This window comes from Falco rusticolus, chromosome 4, assembly GCF_015220075.1.
Source record: "Falco rusticolus isolate bFalRus1 chromosome 4, bFalRus1.pri, whole genome shotgun sequence".
Lineage (NCBI taxonomy): Eukaryota > Metazoa > Chordata > Aves > Falconiformes > Falconidae > Falco > Falco rusticolus.
The window spans coordinates 26,174,573-26,197,903 of record NC_051190.1 but is presented as its reverse complement, the minus strand read 5'-3'; the positions used below and the strand labels follow the sequence as shown (position 1 = coordinate 26,197,903).

The 23,331-nt window shown below is 46.4% G+C and overlaps 2 protein-coding genes across 12 annotated transcripts in view; one reads left to right on the top strand and one right to left on the bottom strand.

Moving 5' to 3' along the window:
- Window positions 1-327: 327 nt before the first annotated feature.
- NTHL1 (nth like DNA glycosylase 1) lies at window positions 328-7,242 on the bottom strand. Of its 3 annotated transcripts, XR_005103673.1 has the most exons (7): window positions 7,118-7,242; window positions 6,350-6,597; window positions 4,095-4,265; window positions 3,383-3,542; window positions 1,794-2,042; window positions 1,527-1,674; window positions 821-839 (listed from the first exon to the last, which is right to left on the bottom strand). XR_005103673.1 is itself a non-coding variant. In XM_037383644.1 (6 exons), the coding sequence occupies exons 1-6, from the start codon at window positions 7,191-7,193 to the stop codon at window positions 716-718; spliced, it is 885 nt and encodes a 294-aa protein (XP_037239541.1). In that variant the 5' UTR covers window positions 7,194-7,242; the 3' UTR covers window positions 328-715. The 3 variants fall into 3 exon arrangements, 1 of the variants encoding a protein (XP_037239541.1); XM_037383644.1 differs by lacking the exon at window positions 1,794-2,042 and having other exon boundaries at window positions 328-839; window positions 1,527-1,632; XR_005103674.1 differs by lacking the exon at window positions 821-839 and having other exon boundaries at window positions 1,543-1,632.
- A 90-nt stretch (window positions 7,243-7,332) lies between these two features.
- Window positions 7,333-23,331, top strand: part of TSC2 (TSC complex subunit 2) — a 35,311-nt gene continuing 19,312 nt past the window's right edge. For 3 of the 9 annotated variants that reach the window (XM_037383317.1, XM_037383312.1, XM_037383311.1), the window contains exons 1-24: window positions 8,132-8,881; window positions 9,754-9,840; window positions 10,503-10,613; window positions 11,490-11,634; window positions 11,757-11,874; window positions 12,380-12,428; window positions 12,821-12,946; window positions 13,299-13,372; window positions 13,720-13,846; window positions 14,502-14,645; window positions 14,872-15,009; window positions 15,217-15,320; window positions 16,112-16,193; window positions 17,089-17,244; window positions 17,566-17,682; window positions 18,229-18,351; window positions 18,641-18,747; window positions 19,362-19,515; window positions 20,230-20,352; window positions 20,646-20,780; window positions 21,355-21,544; window positions 22,028-22,121; window positions 22,437-22,539; window positions 22,763-22,857. In XM_037383317.1, the coding sequence (XP_037239214.1) occupies window positions 8,636-8,881; window positions 9,754-9,840; window positions 10,503-10,613; window positions 11,490-11,634; window positions 11,757-11,874; window positions 12,380-12,428; window positions 12,821-12,946; window positions 13,299-13,372; window positions 13,720-13,846; window positions 14,502-14,645; window positions 14,872-15,009; window positions 15,217-15,320; window positions 16,112-16,193; window positions 17,089-17,244; window positions 17,566-17,682; window positions 18,229-18,351; window positions 18,641-18,747; window positions 19,362-19,515; window positions 20,230-20,352; window positions 20,646-20,780; window positions 21,355-21,544; window positions 22,028-22,121; window positions 22,437-22,539; window positions 22,763-22,857 (2,948 nt within the window). In that variant the 5' untranslated portion in view covers window positions 8,132-8,635. Of the gene's footprint in view, window positions 7,350-8,130; window positions 8,906-9,753; window positions 9,841-10,502; window positions 10,614-11,489; window positions 11,635-11,756; window positions 11,875-12,379; window positions 12,429-12,820; window positions 12,947-13,298; window positions 13,373-13,719; window positions 13,847-14,501; window positions 14,646-14,871; window positions 15,010-15,216; window positions 15,321-16,111; window positions 16,194-17,088; window positions 17,245-17,565; window positions 17,683-18,228; window positions 18,352-18,640; window positions 18,748-19,361; window positions 19,516-20,229; window positions 20,353-20,645; window positions 20,781-21,354; window positions 21,545-22,027; window positions 22,122-22,436; window positions 22,540-22,762; window positions 22,858-23,331 lie in introns of those variants that run through there. The other 6 variants (XM_037383319.1, XM_037383315.1, XM_037383314.1 and 3 more) reach the window with 4 other exon arrangements.

Genomic DNA, 23,331 nt, shown 5'->3' with positions numbered 1-23,331 from the left:
CTGGCACACACAGAACTGAGTGCGACACTGGCTCTTCTCCTGCCTGCCCTGCTCTGCATCACCCTCTGCTCTTCTACCAGGACCCCAAAGGTCACTTATCGAGGCGATGGCCTCCTCTGATCCTGCTTTGTGAAGCCTTCAGTTACACCTTACTCACTGTGGTGCCCCTTGCTGCCCAGGCCAGGCAGGCAGCTTGGCAGGTTGCTGTTGCCTGCTTTCGGCTGGCAGGGCTGGTTGCTGTGGTCTTACGCTCTTACGCTTTGGTGAGGTCACCCATGCTCTCCTCCCCCTGCCCTGCGTTGTACAGATGCCAGCAAACCTCACGGGTGGAAAATAAACCCCACCACCTTTATTAAATGCGCATTTACAAGCAACAGCAAGTCCCCTACAATAAAGCATTTCTCTCCAGCTACTCCTGATGTGGCACAGCCTGCTGCTCCGCTGGGGCATGCCCAGGCATTCACACGGGGGCTGGAGCCTTTAGCACTGACACAGCAGGACTGCTGTACTTTGAAAGACCCTTTTTCCTCTCAAGAGCTCAGCCGTTGCCAGCGGCTGCTCCCTCCCAAGAGATGCTGAGCTGGCTGCAGCAGTCTCCTGTTTCTCTGCAGTCACACAGCCAGCCCTGTGCAAAGCACAGCTTTAACTAGGGCTCAGCTTTGGGGTTCTGCTGAGCTGAAGCAGCTTTGTTGCTCTGCAAAGACTGGATGATCGCTCAGCGTCTCTTAGCAGCCGGGCAAATGTCTTGATTGAGGCACTCATTGCAGCGGGGATTCACAGGCAGGCAGGTCTGCTGGCCAAAGCCCACCAAGAGCCAGTTTATCTCCCTCCAGAGATCCCTGTAGTGAGAGGAAAAAACATGAGCTTTCCGATACAGCTGCTCAGAGGAGTTAAAGAACAGCCCGTGCTTTTAAATGGATCCCTTTCGCCTACTGCCTGTTCCTCTTGGCTTCCCAAGGCATCTGGAGGCGGATCCCAGCTACTAAGAACAGCCCTCCTAACCTTTCCTCATCCCTCTGAACTGGGGTGGGGAGCAGGGAACAGATACACAAAGAGTCTGTGGTCGTTCTCTTCTGCTAAGGCATATGCCAGATGCGGAACTGCAACAGAGTGCCTGTCAGCTGGCATTTGATATTGAAGATTAAGCATCAATGAAGGCCAGAATCCAACCACAGTCTGATATTGCTGTGGCCATTAGGCTCAGCAAGGTCCTGTGCAGAAAAGCACCTGGCTTGGGTCATGGTAAACTTGTCAAGGCAAGAATTGGGCATCAAGGCCTCCAGGTACCCGGCTACACTAGTGGTGATCAATATATCCGGTAGCCAGGAAACAACCAAGCAGCTGAGATGTTGCTGCTGCATCTCCCTGGGAGAGAAGAAACACCTGCAGGCTAGTCCCTGTAAAGAGGAGGGACCCAAAGCGCAGTCACCGAAAATGCTATAAGCAGGACTGCATGCAGACACAGCTCCTGCAGCTAGCTCGAGGGGCTTGGTGTGGAGGAAGGAGGCTGGGGTCTCAGACCTCACCTGGGCAGCCAGTCCTCCAGCGCTACCCGAGTTTCCTCGGGGTATTTGGTCTCCTTCTTCACCCACTTCAGCCTGTTTGTGATCCTGTGCACATGGGTGTCCACAGCTAGGAAGGGAGAGCCCAGAGTTTAGGTGGGGGCAGACACACCTGAATGGAGAGAGCACAGCCAAAAGCTGCCTGTCACAGCACACCAGGTACAGCGCCCTGCACGGGCTTCCTCCAGGGGCCGGCAGGAACAGGCAGGTGAAACAGGAGGGGAGGCTTACTCGCAGAACAAACGTGCTGCTTTCTTCCTAGGCCCAGAGCCAAAAGCCAGATGGGATGGATAGCTCATGCCACGCAGCCACACTCACACAATCTGACCCAGCCTTCCTTCAAAGGTTTGCACGCTCTGATCTAGCAGGCACAGAGCAGCCTGTCCAGGGTTCTCTTCCTCCCTGTGTTTCAGCTGACGTTACGCAAGTTGCAATCGCTGCCCCTTAGTTTACCCAGCTGGAAAACACATTTCATAATACCTACCAACATAAGAGGGTTTGTGAGGCTTAAACGAATGTTTATAAAGTGCTTTGAGCTAAAAAGCTCTGAATGCAAAGTATATTATTGTTAGATCAGCGGCGATAAACCTGTCTCTATGGCTAATTGGGCAAAACCCAGGAAATTGCTGTAAACAGGAAGACTAAGTCTTGCCTCCTAAATCAAAACCGAGCACACAATTATTTGGAAAACAGTTGGCTAGTTTGGCTCCCTCTGGACTTCCCTCCCCCACAGCAGGGAGAGAACAACAGACCCCAAGCGCTGTCGAATGTAGTGCAAGAGCCACATTTCGTGCAGCTGACTGTCACCAGTGGGGCTGCGGGAGTCAGCTGCTGCCCGCACTAACCTCGCTGCGGCAGCAGTCATTCATCAGGTGACACCATTCCTAGCTTTCCCAGGGCTCCTCCATTAAGCAGAAAATACACATGGAATATTAATCTGTCCCCAGGGGCCCCCAGGCCGGGCAGCTGATCGTCCAGCCCCATCTGCCGGCTACTGCAGGCAGCTCTGCTGCCAGCCACGCTCCCCAACCGGGCACTGTGCAGGAATGAACCTGCCCTGGGTCTGGCCTGGGCCCATCTCCACCGCAGACTTCCTCCCAGCCCATCAGTGGTAAAGCACACAGCTCCACAAGTTACAGCTACACGCTCTCTGTTCAATAAACGTGACAAATAAACAAATGTACCTGTGGTCACCTATTAGCCTGCCACAGGAGTGAAACAGATCAGAAATTCTGTAGACACAGATCACCAGAGACCATTTCTTTCTATGACCCATCATGAATTAACAAATTCAAACGGCAATTTTGACTAAGCCCTGCTTCCGCCCTCTTACGCCTTGCCAAACAAAATTCCCAAATGAGATTTGTTTCAACAGAAGCAACCCTAGGAAAAAATAACCTCAGACTATCCTACAACTATCTCCAGATCACAAAATTACCCCCGCCTCTCTTTCACTTGACACCAAAGAGATTTCAAAGCATTATTCCGCTAGCACATCCTTTTTATGCCCACCCAATCAGGCACTGCAACACTTGCACTGCTTAACAGCATCAGAGGGGAGGGAGTCACTGCCCTTGGGGATTTCTGCTATCAAACTTGGGGAAAAACCGTAGCTGGATCCATGCTTGAATTCTATAGCCACTCATCCGCTGTGAGTGGGTGAGAGTCACATCCTTCACCCACCCAAATGCTCTGCAGATGACTAAACTGAAGCAAGGTTACCAGACTCCCGGGGCAGGCAGCTTACCCAGCTGCGATGCTTCCCCTCTGCCTGGGGAATGGATCAGGCAGTATTTAGGAAAAGAATGGGTCCAACCTACCTATCCCAGACACACTGTCCCAGGCAATGTTCATGGCCAAGTGGGCCATTTTGGGCCCAACTCCTGGCAGCTGCACCAGCTCCTCCACAGTTCTCGGTATGTCACCCCCGTATTTCTGCTTCAGGATGGCTGTCGTCTGCTTTATGTACTTCACCTTGTTCTGGAAAACCAAGAGGAAAGGCAGAAAATCCAAGTTGCCCTCCAATACAGGGAAAAGAGACAAAGAGCTCAGAAAAGAAAATATTCCTGAGCATATATTACATGTGAGGCCACACACGAGTTTGTGGAGGGGGGACAAAGCTCTTTGATTTCTCCTTGAAAGCTGAATGCTGAGACCTGATTAGTGCTAACCTCCCCTGCACACTCCACGCACCACAGCCAACAATCTTGCTGTGAATACAAATTGCTAAAACTGGGGTAAAATACAGCCTTCAGCTTGAATTCAGGAGCAAGATCACCAAGGGGCACGGCACACAGGCTGAATACCAGCTGGGGGTGTGTCTCAGGGGTGGTTCACACCCACCTTCTGCCTTCATCACCTGCTGTCAGCTCAGCCACTCGCTGTGAGCACAGCCTGCAAAGGACAAGCCTGCACCCGCTTTGTGCTTCTCCTCTGGGCCTCCGAGCTGTCCCAGGCAGCTGCATGGGAGCAGAGGATGCTGGAGAGGGTTCCTCTATGTGCACGTCAGTGCTGCTGTGATCCTGCACTCACCCTCCAGAATCCTACAGGGTAAATGATCTGCCCAAGCGTTGCATCATCCATCTGCAAAATACTGTCGACTGTGAGGCCATGCTGCCTCAGGCGCAGCATGGCAGCTGATGTCACCTGGTCCTTGGTCTGGCTGGAGAGCATCAGTGACAGCAAAACTTGGTAGCGCATAACCTGAGGAAAAGGAGACAGTGAGTGAGACACCGCTCTTTATCTCCTCAGGAGGATCGGGCTACCTGCATGGCTCAGCTCTCCCATCCCACACCATCTTCTGTCCAGTACATGATATGGAGCTACCCTGGGTGAGCCACATCTATCTACAAGAGACTGGAAGGCTGCAACATAAATGATCCATAATCTTTTAATTCTACCACACAACAAAGGGAGAAAAGAAACACCTTCAATCTAAGCAGTCAGCGTGCGTAAAAGGTCAGAGATCAGCTACTGTCTGCTGGGATCTCACACCCAAAGATGCCAGCGCTTAGCCACAAATGGCCAGACAACGCTTTTCCTGATGATGGGATTCTCAGGAGACCCCACACAACGCAGAAGTACAAACACCCAGTGATTTTTTATGAGACTTCTGCTCTAAGCAGCTTTTGAAAGTCTTGTTGCTTTCCCACTAGGCTTCAGCAGGAACTGGGTATCTGACTTCAGTGAGCTCCTTACAAAACCAAATCTAAAGAACTGGGATGAGAGAGACTGGGAGATGAAGCACAAACCCCCAGAGTTCCTCTGATGCTGTCATGCAGGGTTTAGTTCAGACCACCCACCTTCTCTTTTTCAATTGATTTTTCCCCAGATGCAATTCTGTCCCCACCAGAATGAGGAGGATGATGCAACTAACCTGGACTGACCCAGGACAACGTGGGATACAATCCTTCCTCCAGCTCTCTTACAAAGTTTACAAAACTGCAGGTGCACCAGGAAAAATCTCTGACCGAGCACAGGGAAATTGTGTGAGGAGTGCTGGTGTGTGCTGAGGGTTACAACATCCACTTTTTCTTGGAAGCAACCACCCTGCCTCCCTCGGGAAGAAAAGTTATTTCTGTATCATGCACCGTAGTCCCCTTTGCCCCACAGCTGCACTTGGTGCCAGCCCACATGGCTGCAGAGCGTGTGACACTGTCTGAATCTGGAATCAAAGCTAATAATTTCCCCCAGGGATCCAAGCCTAGGGCATGATGCCAACAACAAGGACCGCGTTACATGTGCTGAAACTGTGCAGCTGTGTCTTTGAGACCCCTCCCCTCAGAGCCCAGCAGGTCACTGTGGAGCACACAACTCCCGCTGCTCCACCGAGCCTGCCTGCGGGTTATCTCCATGTTCCCACACCAGCACCATGCACGGAGAGCGCAGCCCTGCATCCCAACGCCACACCATGGCCTCGCTGTGCTTTGTTTTTTGTACTGATGCAAATGGTTCCTGCAGAGGGAGGTGTCATCTGGGGCCTTTGATTGTGTTCCCAGGCTTGGGGAGCACAGTGCCATCCCAGCATGGCCCTTCCTTTCAACCAGTATCCCCTTAAAAGTGGACCGCAAGAGGGGAGGAAGCCAACCTACGCTTATGTGCTGGTATGAAGAGCACAAAAGCAGCCTGGGAAGTTTTTTCCTCAGTTCCCCTCGCCTTTTCTCCATACTATTTTTCCTCTGTGTTACAGAGCCATCTTGCTAAATACTTTCCTTGGACTCCTACAGAGATTTTTTTAAAAGAAAGGACATGTCTTCATGCCCTGTCAGCCTGCCCCAGAAGACAGCACTGACATAATACACTCTTGGGGTTTTCACTCCCAAGTCCAAAATCATCCTATTTTTGCCTCAGCCCCTACTCCTGGTTCAGTTTGCTAACTCTTCCGGCAGCAGTTTAAGCAGAGGACAAGGGCCTTTCACAGCTGTGCTCGATGGTTGGTCTCTAATGCCCAGCACGGGCTGAACACCAGCAGTGAACGTCTCAGAAAACATCCACAGCCATTTCACAAGGGCTGTCTGAAGCCAACGAGCCTGGTACCAGGAGGCCGCAGCTGACTCTCCTGCTCTAGCAGGATGAACGGTTTCTCTCATACGCATGCTTCTGCAGTAACCTCTCCTGGGACCAGTCCCAGGCTAGAGTCCTGATGTGCCCTGAGTTTATTTTTCTGTTCTGAAGACATCCAAAGTGTCTAGGGGCAACATGAGGATGAGGGAGACTGGAGGGCTGCAGAAGTGGGGCTATATTTTCATGGGCCTGCCTGCCAGAGCAGGGCAGCAAGGTGTTGTTACCTGTGGAGGAGCGCTGCTGTCATAACACTTCTCCACTCCCATCTCATCTACCGGAGCATCTCTGTTCCTCCTCATTTCCCGGATGCGCTCCAGTTGCTGTTGCCAGTCCCTTGGCTCCCAGCGTGGTCTCTGGGGCTCAGATGCCCCCTGCTCGGCACCATGACCCTGCCCAGACTCGTAGGCAATGGCAATACTCTTCCTCCTCCTGCTGCGCCTCGGAATGCCGGCTGCACTGTGACCCTGGCTCACTGCAAGAGACAGGAGAGATTTTCACACCTGAGGCCAGGGGAAAGATGCCTTCGCCTCCCACCAGAGCTCATCGGCTCAGTGCACCAGCAACCACCCAGGGGATCCTGATGAAGGCTGAATGCCTCTTCCCCGTAGTCCCAAGCCAGCAGCAGCACTTCCCATTCACCCAGCCCTAACCAGGGCCAGCTGCGGGACAAGGAAGGGCTGGGAAGGGCCTGGGAAACAGGTGCCAGCCGGGAACACGTCACACTGCAGGGATGCATGTGCCAAACGCCCAGGAGGCTGCTGGAGGCCAAGATGCATCCCTAGGCCCTCGCCCAGTGCCACAAGCAGGACAGCCGCCAGGCCACACCGGGCTCACGAAGGGGACGTGACACGGACACCATGCCCCTGCCGCCCGGCTGGCCTGGGCCCTCGCTCCCGCTGCCTGCAGGCCCCCAGGCCCCGCTCCCCGTGCCCGGATCGGGCCGGGGTCCCGCCCCGGGATGCCTCCATCGCCCCCGTCACCCCTCCCCGTACCTCCGGCCGCCCCCCCGGCTCTGCCAAGCCGCCGGGCCGCCGCCCGCCCACCGCCAGCGGTCACGGCCGCGGACATGGCGGCAGCCCCGGGCACTACCGGCCCCAGCGTGCCCCGCGGCGGGAGCGGACGCCGGAAGCGGCGGGACTTCCGCCGGGGGCGGGGCGCGGCGCGGGGGGGCCGGCGCGGAGCGGGGCGCGGGCCGGGGCGGCGGGCCCGGGCCGGGGGCGGCGGGTGAGTGAGGCGGTGGGCGAGCGGCGGTCGCGCTGCCCAGGCCGGGGGTGCTGCCTGGGGCGGGGGCTGGGGCCCGGGGCCCTGGCGGGGCCTAGCGGGAGGCGGGGCCTGGCCGTGCCCCGGGAGGGGTGTGGGGCTGCCCCGGCTGCGGGGTGTCCCCGGGTGTCCCCTGTCAGGGAGACACGGGGGGGGTGGCCCGTGGGGTGGCCCCTGTTGTGTGTGCGTAAGGGGTTGTGGCGCGTCCCGGGGTGGAGGTGGTGGTGGTGGTGGTGTTGGGGGCGGGGGGTAATTGTGGTGTGGTCCCGGCGTGGCCGTGGGGCATGGGGGAACGCTGCCATGTCCTGGGCTGTGTGAGGGGCTGCGGTGTGTCCCTTGGGCTGTGTGAGGGGCTGCGGTGTGTCCCCAGTGGTGTTGGGCTGGGGGCCATGGCCTGTCCACTGGGCTGGGGGCTGTGGTGTGTCCCCTGGTGATGCTGGGCTGGGGGCCATGGCATGTCCCCTGGGCTGTATGAGGGGTTGCGGTGTGTCCCCTGGGCTGGGGACCATGGCGTGTCCGCTGGTGATGCTGGGACAGGGTCAGTGCCGTGTCCCTGGGGAGCACAAGTGATCGCTGTGGCAGGTGCCCGGGGTGTGGGGAAGGCTGTGGTGTGTCCCTGGAGGCACAGGGCATAGCTGAGGGGCTGCCAGCTTTGTGCCGAGGGCAGGGTGCTGGGCAGGGGTGCAGGGAGCGGGTGTCCAGCTCTGGGCTGGGTCCGGGGGTCCCTGAGGGGCAGCGGGTTGGGCAGGCGGGGGGGACAGTTTCTGAAGGATGCTGCTGTCAGTGTGCTGTTGCTGTAATGGGTGTGTTTGTTCTCACCTCCCCACTTTCTCCTTGCCTTGGCACCATTTGGACGTTTGAACGCTGCAGTTCTTAAGTCCTGCCTCACGTCTGTCTACTTTCAGCATCTGCTTTACAGCGCTGTGTGCTTGTCCACTGCTTTTGGACTGGGAATGAGTACCGCCAAAAAGTGTGTGTGTGTGTGCAGTTATACTTCAGAAATCAGCTCAGTGGTTTTAAAATGGTGGTTGCTCTGCATGGGCTGTGGTGGTGCTGGCCGTTCAGAGCTCCCAGAAAATGGTAGCCCTGAACTCCGTGTTCCCTGGGTTGCTGCAGGATGCCGGTGCTGAAGGCAGGAGCAGCACAGGCTCCCCGTGCACGCAGGCTCCTCGCTGCTTCATCCTCAGTGTGGGGCTTCTCCCTTGTTTGAAACGGCTTGTGACACCAGAGCAGTTTGTAAAAGCCAAGTCATGACAGGTGTTACTGGTGTTTTCCTGCTTAAAGGTTCCCCTTGGGCTGCCCTTAACAAAAACCTTGTTCTGTATTTGCAGGGGCTCAGCGCTGCTTGCTTGTCAGCAATGGCAAAGCCTCAGAGCAAGGATTCTGGACTGAAGGAGAAGTTCAGGAATCTCCTGGGGCTGGGAACATCCCGGGGAAGTTCAAAGTCATCGGAGGGCAAACAAACAGAGTTTATCATCACTGCAGAAATACTCAAGGTGTGAGAACTGACCATAGTAAAGGTGGGGATAGTGCCTGGATGACCTGAGCTGACAGGGTCGGAAGGAGGGCTTGCTCGTTCTCCTTTCTGTTTTGACATCCATTCCCTCTCCAGTCATGCTTTTTCACTGTATCTCTCTATTCCTTCTCTAACGAAACAGATGTAAAACTCACCTACTTTGAAGTTACAGCATTTTAGTTGTTTGGTGTTTGAATGCTTTTGAGATATTTGATAGGATGGTGTTGTCTTATGTCTGGTTACAGGGTGTTTCCTCAAAACATGTTGCTTTTTTTTATAGTCCGAGTTTGATGAAGTTTATGTGGTGGCAGTTAGCACAAGCTGGAAACGGTTTTATTTTATGAAAACCTTATGATTTTGTGAAATATAAAACAATTTTTTAAAAAATTATTCCAGTAATTGGTACAGCAAGTCTGTAAGCAGAATAGTTGGCATGCAGGGATGAAAACACATAAAAAGGAGGAGACTAGAATCCCATCTGTGCTGGAGCAGCCAAGCTCTTACCTGCTGGAAGGCTAAGGAGCTGGTCTCCTTTCTCTACCCTTCTCCCATGAACTGGGCAAGTGCCACAGCCAGTGAGTTACTAACTTTTCTGAAGAAAATGAGATACTCTGTCCTGGAGGTGGAAAGCTGCTTGGCTTCAGTTCTGTGGAAGTTCTAGTTTTGACAAATCATTTGCTAATGGAAAAAAGTTTTTGGAGAAATTCTTGGAAAGCTCCAGTGATGACTAATGGTTAGATCATTTTGGACAAATATGTAATTTATTTTTCAGTGGTTCACGATCCCCTTTGAGAAATGGATAAGTGTTTCTAGTAAGATAAACTGTTAGCTTATTTCTACATTTCTTTCCAGGAACTGAGCATAGAATGTGGATTAAGTAATAGGATACGAGCAATCAGTCAAATCTGTGAAGTGGCAAAAACAAAAAAAATTGAAGAGGTAAGTTTCAAAGTGTTTAGTGAATAGTGGAAAGATGAAAATTTAAGCAACAGCTCTTAACCTATTGTAAGAAGTTCCTTTAGACTGCCTTTTAAAACTGATAATCCCAGAAGCTGTTTTGTGCTGTCCAAACCTGTAAATGGATGGCTCACAGGCCCTGGAAATTAGTCTTGTCCAGCCTACCAGCAGTGGAGCAGGGAGGACATAGCTGGTGGGCCTCCTGAACTGAATGGTTGGAGAATGCTGCGAATATTCAGGCCTGTTCAGGATGGTTCTTGGGAAAAGATATTAATCTTGCAGAAGAGGTGTTTGCTAGCTCCTTCTGTCTTGTTAATAAGCAACCTCAAATTGGTTTTAAGGTCGTCTTGTATTTGGGTGGAGGTTTCTGCACACATATTCACACTGAAGTAAGTGTGTGAAGGAAGAACTTCAGTTACTGGGGTGCAGGTTGTCACGTAGGATGGGATTTGGTGTCTCGTATGGTTTGTCCGAGTTTATGACTGGGCAAGTGAGAGTGTCCCTCAGAAAAGATAACTCTGGACATAAAATCCCTGGAGATCTTGTTCGTTAACGTGCCATAATTAATGACTGATCTACTGGGTAAAGATCCTAGAAGAAGCTTAACTTGCCTACTGCCGCCTGTCTGCTGTGTTTGTTTGCAGCATGCAGTGGAAGCAATATGGAAAGTGGTAGCCGATATGCTCCAGCCAGAGCGCCCCGTTGAAGCCAGACATGCTGTTCTTCATCTGCTAAAGTCAATCGTTCAAGGACAGGTAAAAACAAGCTGTGGAAGAAACACTACACTTAGATAGGGTTTGTGCAGAGTACGAACATGAAAAATCCTCTATTCTACAATTTTCTGTGTTTCTTATTTTGGTTGTGCCTAGTAAATGGGCAGAGGAAGCATTTTAATTTACGTCTTAGTTTGACCTCAGCAGAATTTTTTATAAAACTCATAGAAAAGTTTTCTGTTTTGGGGCAATGTTCTTGAAAAAGAGGAAATACTTTGGGTTAAGTTCAGCATAGTACAGCAAATTTTATATGGTCTTTGCCCAGACCCATTAGTCCTGGTCTGCAGCTGGTTTTGATGTTTCAGCATGTCAAGTATGCAAGAGCTTCTGTCTGAGATACTTTTCTGGCCTCGCCAAGTTAAGCATACTGTGAATTCTTTGAATTTCACAGTGTGCTATACAAATGTAAGACTGTATCAGACTAAAGTTCTGGTTTTCGCTATTCTGAAAAAGTAGGGGTAGATGCTTTTGAAAAGAATAGTCATCCTGGTTTGTTGGCTTTGGGGTTTTTTGAGTGCTGTACTGGCAGTGCTGGAAGTTGCATTTCTGTGGATTACTTTGGGTATTGGATGCTGTCTGTGTGTTGCTGGACAAAATGCCTCCTGTCCTGAGTGCTGATTTAACAGGTTGAGAAGACCTGAGCCACTGTCAAGAGCCAGTAGAGGCTGGAGGTATTTTCAGGAGACTTTCATAGCCCATAGGAAAAGAAAATAATTTCAAGCATGAAGATTGCTGTTACAGACCTTGATAAGATCCAGGCCTTAACTGTCTTTTTTCATTAGTGACACTGTTAACTATCCCCTCCCTTTTTTTTCTTTTTTTTTCTTTTTTTTCTTTTTCTTTTTTTTTTTTTTAAAGGGTGAGAGATTAGGGATCCTCAGAGCACATTTTTTTAAGGTTATTAAGGACTATCCCTCCAATGAAGACTTGCATGAACGGCTTGAAGTGTTCAAGGCTCTAACTGGGAATGGGCGATACATCACCTACTTAGAAGAAGAGTTAGGTGAGTGTTGTGTCTGCTCCTGTTCAGTTTGGTGGGAATAAGTCAAGGGACAGGCATGCAGTGATACGTAGTAACAGTTCTGGGTAGAAAGCATGTTGTGACGGTTCGTTTTCCTTCTTCAGCTGACTTTGTACTACAGTGGATGGATGTTGGTTTGTCTTCTGAGTTCCTTCTGGTTTTAGTGAACCTGGTGAAATTCAATAGCTGCTATCTGGAAGACTACGTAGCTGACATGGTCCAGTAAGTTGGTTTCTTTTAACTCCTGCATGCTCATTCTTGGTAAATTACAGGAGAAAGTTGCAGTTCAATATACAGATAAGTGAATTCTTTTTCATCTAGTTTGGATCTGTTTCATTCCAGGTCATAACTGACATTTCTGGCAAACATTTGATTTTCAGTTCTTACAATGTTCAAATCTGTTTCAGTTTAGCTGCATGTGCTTTTGCCATTGCATGTGGGGGACCTGATTGTGTTGCTTAGTCTCACAAAGGGTCTCTGCTATTGTATTAGCATAGGCATATTGAGTTGCATTTCAGTGCAATTTTAATTATTTAAAGTTAGTTTAACTTTATAAAAGAGGTTGTACTGTTCAGTGCCTCTAAGAGTGTTAACAACCATGTCAATTGTAAATAAAGGGAATGATGAGTAAAATAATATGCCGATTTCCTTATCTGTTTTGGCTTTTTGTAATTTGCCTAAAATCACATTAAGTAAACAATTATAATTACATTTTCTTTCCTAACAGCAAGATATGCCTCTTGTGCATTCAGACTTCATCATCTGTGGACATAGAGGTCAGTGATTTGAGTCTCTCTTAGTACTTTAGAATTCTTTAAAATTCTTTGAAACTGTAACTTCTGCAAACAAAATGAGATCATCAGACTCTCCTCTCAGTTTATTCCCACCGTACAAGAGAGCTAATACAATATTATGAAGTATTTGTAAGCCATTGGATCTCATACGCAAATAATAATTTTATTCTAAAATGAACAGAGCGTTGATAATTTCGATAAGTGAATCAGTTTTTCAGCAGTGCTTTTTATGGTTTTTTCCATCTTGCAATGATTAAAAGAAAAAAATAAAAAGACCTATCTGTGTCCCTTTTGACTTCCAGGCTCTGCCAGGTTAGGATTTGACTTGCATTTTATTCAGAGAGAAGTGTATAATCATTTTCTCTTTCCCAAAGATTTCCTTGCAAGTCCTAGATGCAGTTGTTTGCTATAATTGCCTGCCCTCGGAGAACCTGCCAGTATTTATCATCACTTTGTGCCGTACCATCAACGTGAAGGAGCTCTGCGAGCCATGCTGGAAGGTCAGAACTCTCTTGCAGTTTTGTTTTTTTAATGAGCTCACTGTTTTGGCCTCACAGATGAAGTGCCAGATGTGCTTGTGCACATCTGCCATGATTTCAGTTTGGTTTTAAGAGTAAATTTAAAATTGTTACAAGTATTAAGGGATCAGCACGTCGTTAGTGTAAGTCCTGTCAAGTCCATGGACTTTACCCATAGTTTCCTCTCAGATGGTGTGACAGGCTTCTGTTGTGGCATGGAAATGGCTGGACACGTTTACTTACGTAAGCGGACACGATCAGCCAGCTAACTGCGTATTTAGGCTAATGAGCATTTTAACAATTGGATATTTAAGTGTTTTCTTTGAATTTGCAGCTTATGCGCAACCTTTTGGGAACTCATTTGGGACACAGTGCCATCTACAACATGTGCAGGATCATGGAAGACAGGTAAAGAAGGTGTATCTCGCAGAAGCCAAGGAGTTCAGTAGAGGTCCAGTTGACAAGGATAGGGAGTCACTGACCTCAGTAGAACAAGCTGAAGGTTCTGGTGCTTAGAAATTAATTCCCTTCCTAGTTATGCTGCTGAAGTGCTCATTTTTAGGCTTTTCTGAATTCAGTTTTCCTTTGCTTAAAGTTGTACTAAATGATTTACTGCTTTTAATGTTTGTAAATTGCTGTGCAAAGCTCTGATGTATAACAGCTGGTAATTCTTGTGACAGTGTGTATTTCTGTTGATTCTTCCATGCTAAAATAATTGTGGCATGGTCTAAGACTTCTCTCCCATCTGTTCTTAGAGCTTACATGGCGGATGCAGCGCTGCTGAGAGGAGCTGTGTTCTTTGTTGGGATGGCTCTGTGGGGTGCTCATCGCCTCAGTTCACTCAAGAATTCCCCAACTTCAGTGCTGCCTTCGTTCCTCAAGGTAGGATGGGATGCTGAGGAACTTTATAATCAGGTTTACATCTGGACCTGTACAAAGTTAGAACAAAAATGTGGTCCCCTGCACCAGGGGGATATTTGTATGCCTGAAAGACAAGAGACAGCAATTAGATGTGGGGTGAAGTGTGGGGAAACAGTAAAACAACAGAGGATTTAAGTTTGAAGCAGAGGTGCCCTTCTGGGATATCTTTGTTGGCCACAAAAGCAAAGTCTGAATGCTTTTTATCCAATGTCTACATTGTGGGTACTTTGCCATAAAAAACAAAAACAGCAAAAACTTTCACTCTTTCCAGTGTGTGGTACAAAAAGTGAGAGATGGTGTCTTCAGGGACAGCCTCAGAACTCTTAAAATTGTCTCATCCAAATGCGTCAAGCAGGAATTACTAGCTTTAACCTCATGTGTCTGCTCTGTAAGATGGGGCCGTATTTGACATCTGATCTACAGCTGTTTGCAGGAGTGCATAACTGCACTTTGTAAAGTGGTTCTTTGCTTTGCTCTTTGTGTGTGTAGACTTGAATATTTATCTCAGGCCTTCAGGCTAAGTTCCTAATTGGTAAGGCATGTTTCATTTGCATTTCAGAGGGCTTCTGATCACTGCTTTCCAACTGTTAACTGAGTGAAGTGCTTTGTATTCCAGGCCATGACATGTCCCAACGCAGTTGTGTCTTATGAGATAGTTCTGTCCATAACACGTCTAATAAAGAAGTATGGGAAGGAGCTGCAAGCTGTAACGTGGGATATCCTTTTGGACATCATGGAGCGATTACTGCAACAGCTGCAGGTAAGTAAAGCCTGCCTTGATGTGCTTTCAATCAAAAGACCTTACCATAAATACTTTTGCAAATCAATCTCCTGTTTGTACCCTCTAGCGAACTTTGAAGCTGAGTATAGGTTTACCCCAGTTCTCAATACTGTGCTTCTCAACCGAGTTTTTTGTTTGTATTTAAAAGTTAGCACTATCTGGTAAGGTAGGAGCCTTTTAGGAATGTTTTTTGTCTCTGTTTCAGAGTCTGGAGAGCCAAGAGCTTAAGTCCATTGTACATGATCTCTTGACTACAGTAGAAGAACTCTGTGATCAGAATGAATTCCATGGCTCTGAAGAGAGATTTTTTGAGCTGGTGGAAAGATGTGCTGATCAGAGACCAGTAAGACTTTTATTTATTGTTGCCTTCCTTTGTTGCCAGTTGAATCCATTTTGTTACTTGTACAGTTGAAAGTGGGGAGTCCTACAATAGCAAGTGGATAGCAGCAAGGACTTGTATGAGCCTTTTTCTTGGGGCGGAGGTTGGGGGAATGGATATATTGTATTTACTTATACGCTAAAAAAAAAATTCTTGATCTTTCTGTGAAAGGAATCTTCTGTATTAAACTTGATAACATACAGAGCTCAATCCATTCATCCTGCCAAAGATGGCTGGATTCACAACCTGCAGATGTTAATGGAGAGATTCTTCAGGTATGAAATCGTAACTTTGTGAGTATAAGGCAGTTTCAAATGTTTCTTGCCACCTTTTCATGTTAGATAATTTTGTTTTCTGAAGTTCTAATGTTAGTAGATGACTGCTAAGAAGTATGGTAGTTCCAGGCACAATACATGAAGGGATTTTGTTTAACAGCACAAAAACTTTCCACTGAGTTATTTATGCTGGGTTTTTTTTTTCTTCTTTTCTTTATTTCCATTGGATGGTGCTGTTCCAATTAGCTTAGTCAGTTATGTGTTCCACTCCACAGCACTTTGTAGTTCTGACACCAAACAAGACTTTCCTGTTAAGCATCAGGATTGCATATGGTTATCCAGTACTGAAGTTACCCGTTTTTGAATTGGTACTCCTGGAAGTAGTGTTGTGCTCTATGATACCAGCATGCAGCAATAACACACTTTTGTCTCATCTGTGAAATGCTGCCAAAGAACAACTCTTCCTGGGTGCCATATGTTTGGTTTTAAATTTGCTCACCAGAGCACTTGTTTTTCTGACGTGTGCTTCCTAGTTTGGATTGGAAATGGGAAAACTGCAGAAGGTCTCCAGAAGTAGTAAAAGCAGAATTGGGATTCCAGTTTCCAATTTAATCTGATTTCATATGTAAAGACATTAACTGAAGGCTCAACTGATCTCTTAACAGCTATTGTTCTAACTCTTAAGAAATTTCTTAGTTTGCTTTAGTTTTACTTTCCTTTTCTCCTCTCCCCGTTCCCTAAATATCAGCAACTTTATTTTATTCATCTTGAATTTGCTCTTCCCATTTTAGGAACGAAAGTCGTAGTGCTGTTCGTATTAAAGTTCTGGATGTCTTGTCCTTTGTCCTGAGTATTAACAGACAGTTCTATGAGGTGTGTGTTTATCTGTTTCTGATGATCTCATGCGAGATCTTAAGTGGGTGGGAACGGCTTTGGTGAGGCATGTTTTATGGCGTGCTTCAGGTTGTCTCTGCCACCGGGGAACGCACAGAACTGTGCTTGAAATGTTGCACACAATAGACGTGTTTCTTTAGGATGCTTGTGAGAAGACTTGCCTTTTAATAGCCCTTAGTTGATACAGGTATGTGCAACTTGCAGTGGGAGCTGCTGTGTTTTGAGGACATACCTGGTTGTGTATTTGCTTCCCTGTTTTAAGGTTGTTAATTCCATATGCATTTTGGTTTTGTAAGAAAGGAAAGTCAATTTGTGAGATGCAGAGTTTACTTGAAAGTTTTATGAAAAGATGAAGTCTGGATGTAATCTGACATGAGCAGATTGACTTGTCTTGGTGCTTGCAGTTTAATTGCAATCCAAGATGGAAGCTGTCTGAGAGAGGAGTTACAGAAGAGCTCTGGGGGGTGTCTTCAGCTCCTTGGAATGTACCCAGAGTGTCAGAGGACAGGAAGGGGCAGAGGTGCTTCTTGGATTCCTTCAAGATCTGTGAAAACATGATGCTGTTTCATGTTTCCTCTCTTTTTCAAAAAACCAAGCCCTAGAAATCCCTTATCAACAGTCTGTTAGAGCGTGGGCTATCAAGTCTGTAGGACAGACAAAACCAAAAGCAATGTTCAACAAAAGTCATAAATATTTGGAGGGATGGCATACAGAAATACTTAATTGGATGGAAGAGGAAAGGTCAAGTTAGTTAGGAACAAGCCTAATATCAGAATAGCAGTGTTCTTTCATTTGTAGTTACTGTCTCTTCAACATGCTGATTGAACAACTGACAGCAAAATGTCAAGGCTTATTAAGGTCTGTCCTCTTGCAGGAAGAGCTGATAAACTTGGTTGTCATCTCTCAGCTGGCTCACATTCCAGAGGATAAAGATCATCAAGTCCGAAAACTGGCCACTCAGCTACTCGTAGACCTGGCGGAAGGCTGCAACACACATCACTTTAACAGCTTGCTTGATATCATAGAAAAGGTGAGGCAGGGTTTGGTCAGTTGTCAGTTGGCATCACCACGTCTTTTGCCAGATCCTCTTACTGTGGCTTGAGGAGACTAACCCGTGACTGTTACCAGTTGCATGGCTTAGTAGGATATTGTAAAACTGCTGGGGTTTGGAGGATGCAAATCTGAAGTGCAGAGTGGAAGGAGATTTAGAAACCCTATGCACATCCAAGCTATCTGACTGGGCTTGAAGAATTTCCAGCAAGTATGACCTGCTGTAGGCTTTCCTTACCGTCCAGGTTGAAATAAGGAAAAGATACGTTGCAGATCTAAACCATGTATTTCTTTTTAAAAGGTGGCTGCACATTCTCTCTCATCTCCTTCTGAACTGGAAGAGAGGGACTTGCTATCGTATTCAGCTTCTTTGGAGGATGTCAAGACAGCAGTTCTTGGACTCCTGATAATACTTCAGGTAAATGCTGCAGAGCATTAAACGTGTCATCTTCAGAATAGTTTTCTGCTGAACTTGGCTTTTTAGATAACTGTTCTACCTCTGTTAAATAGTCCGACTTTTGTTTTATCCACTTAGTATTTTAACTTTTTTTTAGTCATTCCTTTTGCTTTTGGGTACTGTATGACTGTTCACTAAATGTTTTCTTTTCTTAATTTCCATTGTACAATGAATATGAGCACATTTCCATATGTGGTGAGCAGATGTGTTCACAAACTAGCAGAAAAGGAGTGATTCATAACCCTGAACAGATCTGTTGTGTTTGGGTAGCCTGTTCTGAGATACGGTTAAGCAGTTGTGAAGAGTAGGTTGTTCCAGGCAGTGCCCTTCTGGAGCCAGGCATTATTGCTCTGGAGTCCTTGCAGAGGTTCAGTCCAGAGCCATCTGTTCATCTTGCTTTCAGGAGCAAGTTTTTACTGTGTTTGTCTGGAATTCTCAGTGTGGATACACATTTCTGAATATCAAATGTCAGTCTGCCCTTTGATTTGTGTTTCTGTTCCTCTGTAGACAAAACTCTACAGCTTGCCCTCCAGCCATGCGATGCGGGTGTACGAGATGCTGATTCACCACGTCCAACGCCATTATATATATGCATACAGCCTTGCAGTTGCTAGCAGCATCAGATTGCAGGTGTGAGCAGTAACCTATGCTTTCAGGTCGAGAGCTGCATGCAGTCTTTGGAATTCTTGGGTGCAGGTTGGGAATGTGTGCTCTAGAGCTTGCCAGAAGTACAATTAAATGTTTCTTGGCTAATAGGAATATGAGTGTGTACTGTAACACCAGTAGTGATGCCTCCTACAGAACTAGCCACAGCACCTATTAAAAATCCCTTCGTACTTGCACAAGTATCACGTGGGGAGGCGGGAGGGTGTTCCACTGGCATGGGTTTTGAGTGATTCCAGTGTCTTCTCTGTTACAGGTATTTGATTTCCTGCTGATGCTTCGAGCTGACTCCCTCCACCGTCTTGGCCTTTCCAACAAGGATGGAGCAGTGAGGTTCAGCCCTTACTGTCTGTGTGATTTTGTGTAGGTTTCTCATTGCATTAAGCAAAAGCCGTTTCCCACGCTGTCTGGTATTTTTGCACGAGCTTAATGGTCCATCAGTAGCAATCTGCAGTTTTTCTGAATCTTCCAGATCCTGATGAATCAGCTGCTAGACAAGTCTATAGTTACAGCCTAGGATTGTCTCAACGAATAACTCATTGGTGAATTGTTCTTATAAATCACTTAGCTAGAAATTTCTCAGGCATGAAATTTCTGCTTCTGCTCACAAAGCTTCACAAAAATATTTGCAGTTTCCTGCCTCAAACCAGTTTTCACCTTCAGGTTTGATTCAATGATTTGTACAAATCTGGCTATTTAAGATTTTATTGCTTAGTCTGAAGTTCTTTGTGTAACACGCACCAAAAGATATTTAAGTTTGCTGCACGCCTGGATAGAAGAACCCTTAACCTCACCAAACTGACTCATTGCTGTCCATCTACTGAGCAATCCTGTATTTATTAATTGAAAAGGCAATTTATATTATTGTTTCGTCATTAAACTGGTTACCCTATAGGGTAGCACTGTAGGTCACATCAATAGGCGGTTCTGATCTTGACTTTACATTACAAGTATTTTTCTCCCTTTCTATGTTGTAGAGAAGCAGAGAAGAGGACTTCGGAGAAGAAGCCTACTGGTACGCTCTCCCCGCCTTCAGGAAGCCCCAGTGTGCCTTCCCAGAACGCCACTATCCGTATAGGGCACCTGCCATACTCAATGGTCTTTGGCGTCCTTCTGCAGTGTTTGAAGCAAGTACGTCCACTCTTAATGACATGTGTCGTCTTTGTGTGAAACATGTCTGCTTAAACCAGCTGGCTAGAGAATCCTGTCCCAGAGTATCTAAATAATGTCTGAAAAGCGTTATGTAAAGGATCCTTCTTGGGCAGAATCTGTGTACAACCACCAGTGGGAGCACCAGTTCAGCTCTTCAGAAATTAAGGAACGCTTTCATTTCTGCTTCAGAATAGACAAGAGCAAAAAATGTGTTAAACGAAGATTAAAAAAGTGAACTTGTTTCTGAAAGAGCATTTGAAACGAAAGGAAACCCTCCCACTGCAAGTGTTTGAAGTATGTTGAGAACTGATAAATGTTTCCACTGCTAATAAACTAAATATAAATTGTTCGTTAGTGTTGTATTGGACATAGGACAGCGCCTCAGCACGTAACTGCTCTGGAAGCTAATTTGTGGTAGTGGTTAGGAAAATTGAATTCTGGCTCTGTCTTTTTGAGCTCAGTCAGATCTGGATACAAGTTATCTTCCAGTTGGTGCCAGTATTGCACCTAGAGCTAGTTGACAGATAGGAAGTAACTTGTGACAGCTAAATGCCATTTCTTTTTATGTAGCCACTATGACAAGACACATCTGCCTAGGAAATGGCATGTTGTTTGAAATTTGATTGGTCTTACTTTCAAACTGAACTGAAATCCTACAAAAATTTTCCACCTTGACTTTGTCTTTCTTTCCAGGAGACAGACTGGAAGGTGTTGAAGTTAGTCCTCAACAAATTACCTGAATCCCTCCGCTATAAAGTGCTATTTTTAACCTCTCCTTGTAACATAGACCTCCTGGCCTCTGCACTGAGCTACATGGTAATGGCATGCACCCTACTGGTGTATAATCACCAGATCCTTAGTTTGCTTGAGGGTTGGTTGGTTTGTAGTTTTTTTTCTTTGATCTAATATTTTGAAGATTAGCGTGCTGGTTGTCAGTTCGCACCTTTCCTTTTTTTGGGGGTTGTTTTATAGATGGGAGTAGGTAGTAATAAGTGTTCTTTATGTATGATGTGTACATGTGAAAAGGGAGCTATAGGCAGTGCCTGTCTACTGCCTTTTAGAGAGTATTTTTAGCGTGAAGTCTTCTAACTGACTGTGTGATGTATCAGCTCACAGACAAAAAGACTACCGACAGGCTCCATGGTACCCCAGAAGGCTTTTCTCGCACTGATTTGCATCTGGCTGTAGTCCCAGTACTGACGGCATTAATATCCTACCATAATTATCTGGACAAAGCTAAACAGGTATGTGGAAAGTAAGAGAGTGTAGAGGGGGGATGGGACCTGGGCCTCTGTAATAGAGCATTTTCTCATGCTAGCCCATTAGGAGACTTAAATACAAGGTAACACTGCCCTTTTGTTATAAAAAGTTGCATCTGCTGTATTTGGCGTGGTGTCGAGGTGAAAAAACACTTTGCTGACTTTGCACAGCAGTAGCTGTCGAGTCAGTTGCATTCACTGCTCTCTGCCCATACCTGTCCCCTCCTCAGATTCCTGGGTGACCTTACCCTCTGCCAGAAGACCCTGATAAACATAAAAATTCTGTTTAATCAGAAACTGAAATACTGATTTCTAAAATGTTTTCTTGATTAAAGTCCCACCTTAAGATTTTGGCCTAGAATATATGCAGCGTTATATGGGGTTCTGTGTTAGTTCTGTGTTAGTGCGTTTTGGCTAAGAATTCATGTGTGTCATACAGGCTTGGCAGTAGTCATACCTTCCAAGCCATGCTGAAATGCTAACTGGAGCCAGGAGATGGTACATCAGAGGTTTTCTCTTTCGCTGTGTTAAGACGTTTTTTTCTTTTTTACTCTTCTAGCGTGAAATAGTGTATTGCCTGGAACATGGTCTTATTTATCGCTGTGCAAACCAGTGCGTTGTGGCACTCTCTGTCTGTAGCGTCGAGATGCCCGACATCATCATAAAGGCACTTCCTGTCTTAATAGTCAAATTAACCCACATTTCTGCTACAGCCAATATGGCAATTCCTCTCTTAGAATTTCTTTCAAGTAAGTTGTAATGTTCTTCTACTTTAGATCTTCTCTAGTTGTAAATGTGTTATTTGCACTGAATATGGCAATTGTGTTAGTCATAAATGTGTCATTTGCACTGAATATTTGCTTGTGTTAGTCATATGGAATGGCTTGTAAGGGTTTCTTGGGTTTTGGTGATGCCCTTGCACCATGCTCCAGACATCAGTGTTTGATCATCTCTTGTTTGTTACTGTTTTTCCATTTAAAGTGCTTGCACACACTGGAGAAAGAGACATGCTTTGTGTCATGCAGCCATACAGCAACAGGAAATATGAAGCTGCTGTTTCCACGTTGCTGCTTACAATTTAAATAGCATGAAAGTTAGACCATGAGGTTAACTTATTTGTCAGCTGATGATTTAGAAGAAACAAAACAATTCAAATCGAACTGGATTATGATGTTGGATAGTTTGTGTTCAGAGACCTCACCTGTGTTGGTTTTCTTCTTGAACTGTTCTAGCTCTAGCAAGGCTGCCTCACCTCTACAGGAACTTTGCAGCAGAGCAGTACGCCAGTGTGTTCGCCATCTCCCTACCATACACAAACCCTTCCAAGTAAGTTCATAGCAAATGTGCTTCTACCTCAACTGTGAAATTAAGGAAATGAGACATGCTTTTTTTTGTAGTACTTGGGTCAAGGTTATTTATAGGATATTGCTCATTATCTCTAGGCTTTTTCTGAAGAAGGAACGTACTCACCTTGGACAAAGTATCTATTTTTCTGGAACAGAGCTTTTGAGTTTTTTTTTATTTATACTTAGAGTGGGTAAAGGAACAGTTCTGTTTCTCAGATTGAAAAGTAATTCTGTTCGCTTCTGTGGTGGCATCGTAATGCAGCATTAAACTCTGAGATCTTTCTGCTGTTTTTAGGTTTAACCAGTACATTGTTTGTCTGGCCCATCACGTGATAGCTATGTGGTTCATTCGGTGTCGCCTTCCCTTCCGAAAGGACTTTGTCCCCTACATTACAAAGGTAATGGACGCTACTGAATGAAGCAGTACATAATAAAAATGATGACTTAAAAACTAGTTTGAGAAGTTTAAAAGGTTCTGTTTGAAGCTAGAAGATTTCTACTTTTCTTGTCAACATCTTTTTCAAAACTGACTGTGAGTTCTTGTGCGTTGCCCATGATTGCAGTCTGTCAGCTGCATGTCCTAGCCATCCAGACGGTTAATCTGTTTGTCTCGATCTGCAGGGTTTGCGCTCGAATGTCCTCCTTTCCTTTGATGACACGCCTGAGAAGGACAGTTTCAGGGCTCGCAGTACAAGCCTGAATGAGAGGCCAAAAAGGTAAATTATATTTGACTCCAGCAGGGTCTTGGTTCCCTGTTCTAGTGCTCACACCCTTCCTTGTGTTTTTCTGAAGGAGGCTGGGTCTAATTATCCAAAATCTGACAGCGCATTTAAGCAAGCAAAGTAAACCTCTTTAGGTCAGGGGACTGGTAAATGACAAACTGACTAACTTGGGTTGGTAAGAAGCTGGAATCAAACCAAGCTGACAGTCTGATAGTACGTATGAGGGCATCACCAGCTGTTCTGTAAGCCTTTGCAGTAAGGTGTGGGGCTTTTTGTGGTTAATTTTTGAAAATCAACAGTTCTTTCAGGTTGATGTGCGTCAGTATAATGCTGCCAGAAGTAATAGAGAAAGGTAATAGCGGAAGTAACAGAATACCATGTTCATATTGATAGTGTTAACTCCTTTAGATAATTGATCTGTAATGACTAAATGATTGCCAGAGAAATTGTTGTGATTAGCAACCTGTA

Bases quoted from the DNA above. Each gene is read 5' to 3' on its own strand.
- NTHL1 (XM_037383644.1), bottom strand. From the start codon at position 7,193: ATGTCCGCGGCCGTGACCGCTGGCGGTGGGCGGGCGGCGGCCCGGCGG. The intron at 4,266-6,349 runs GTAACAACACCT...CCTTTTCCTCAG, and splicing joins ACAGCAGCGCTCCTCCACAG to GTTATGCGCTACCAAGTTTT. The intron at 840-1,526 runs GTGAGGTCTGAG...CTCTCACTACAG, and splicing joins CTGGAGGACTGGCTGCCCAG to GGATCTCTGGAGGGAGATAA.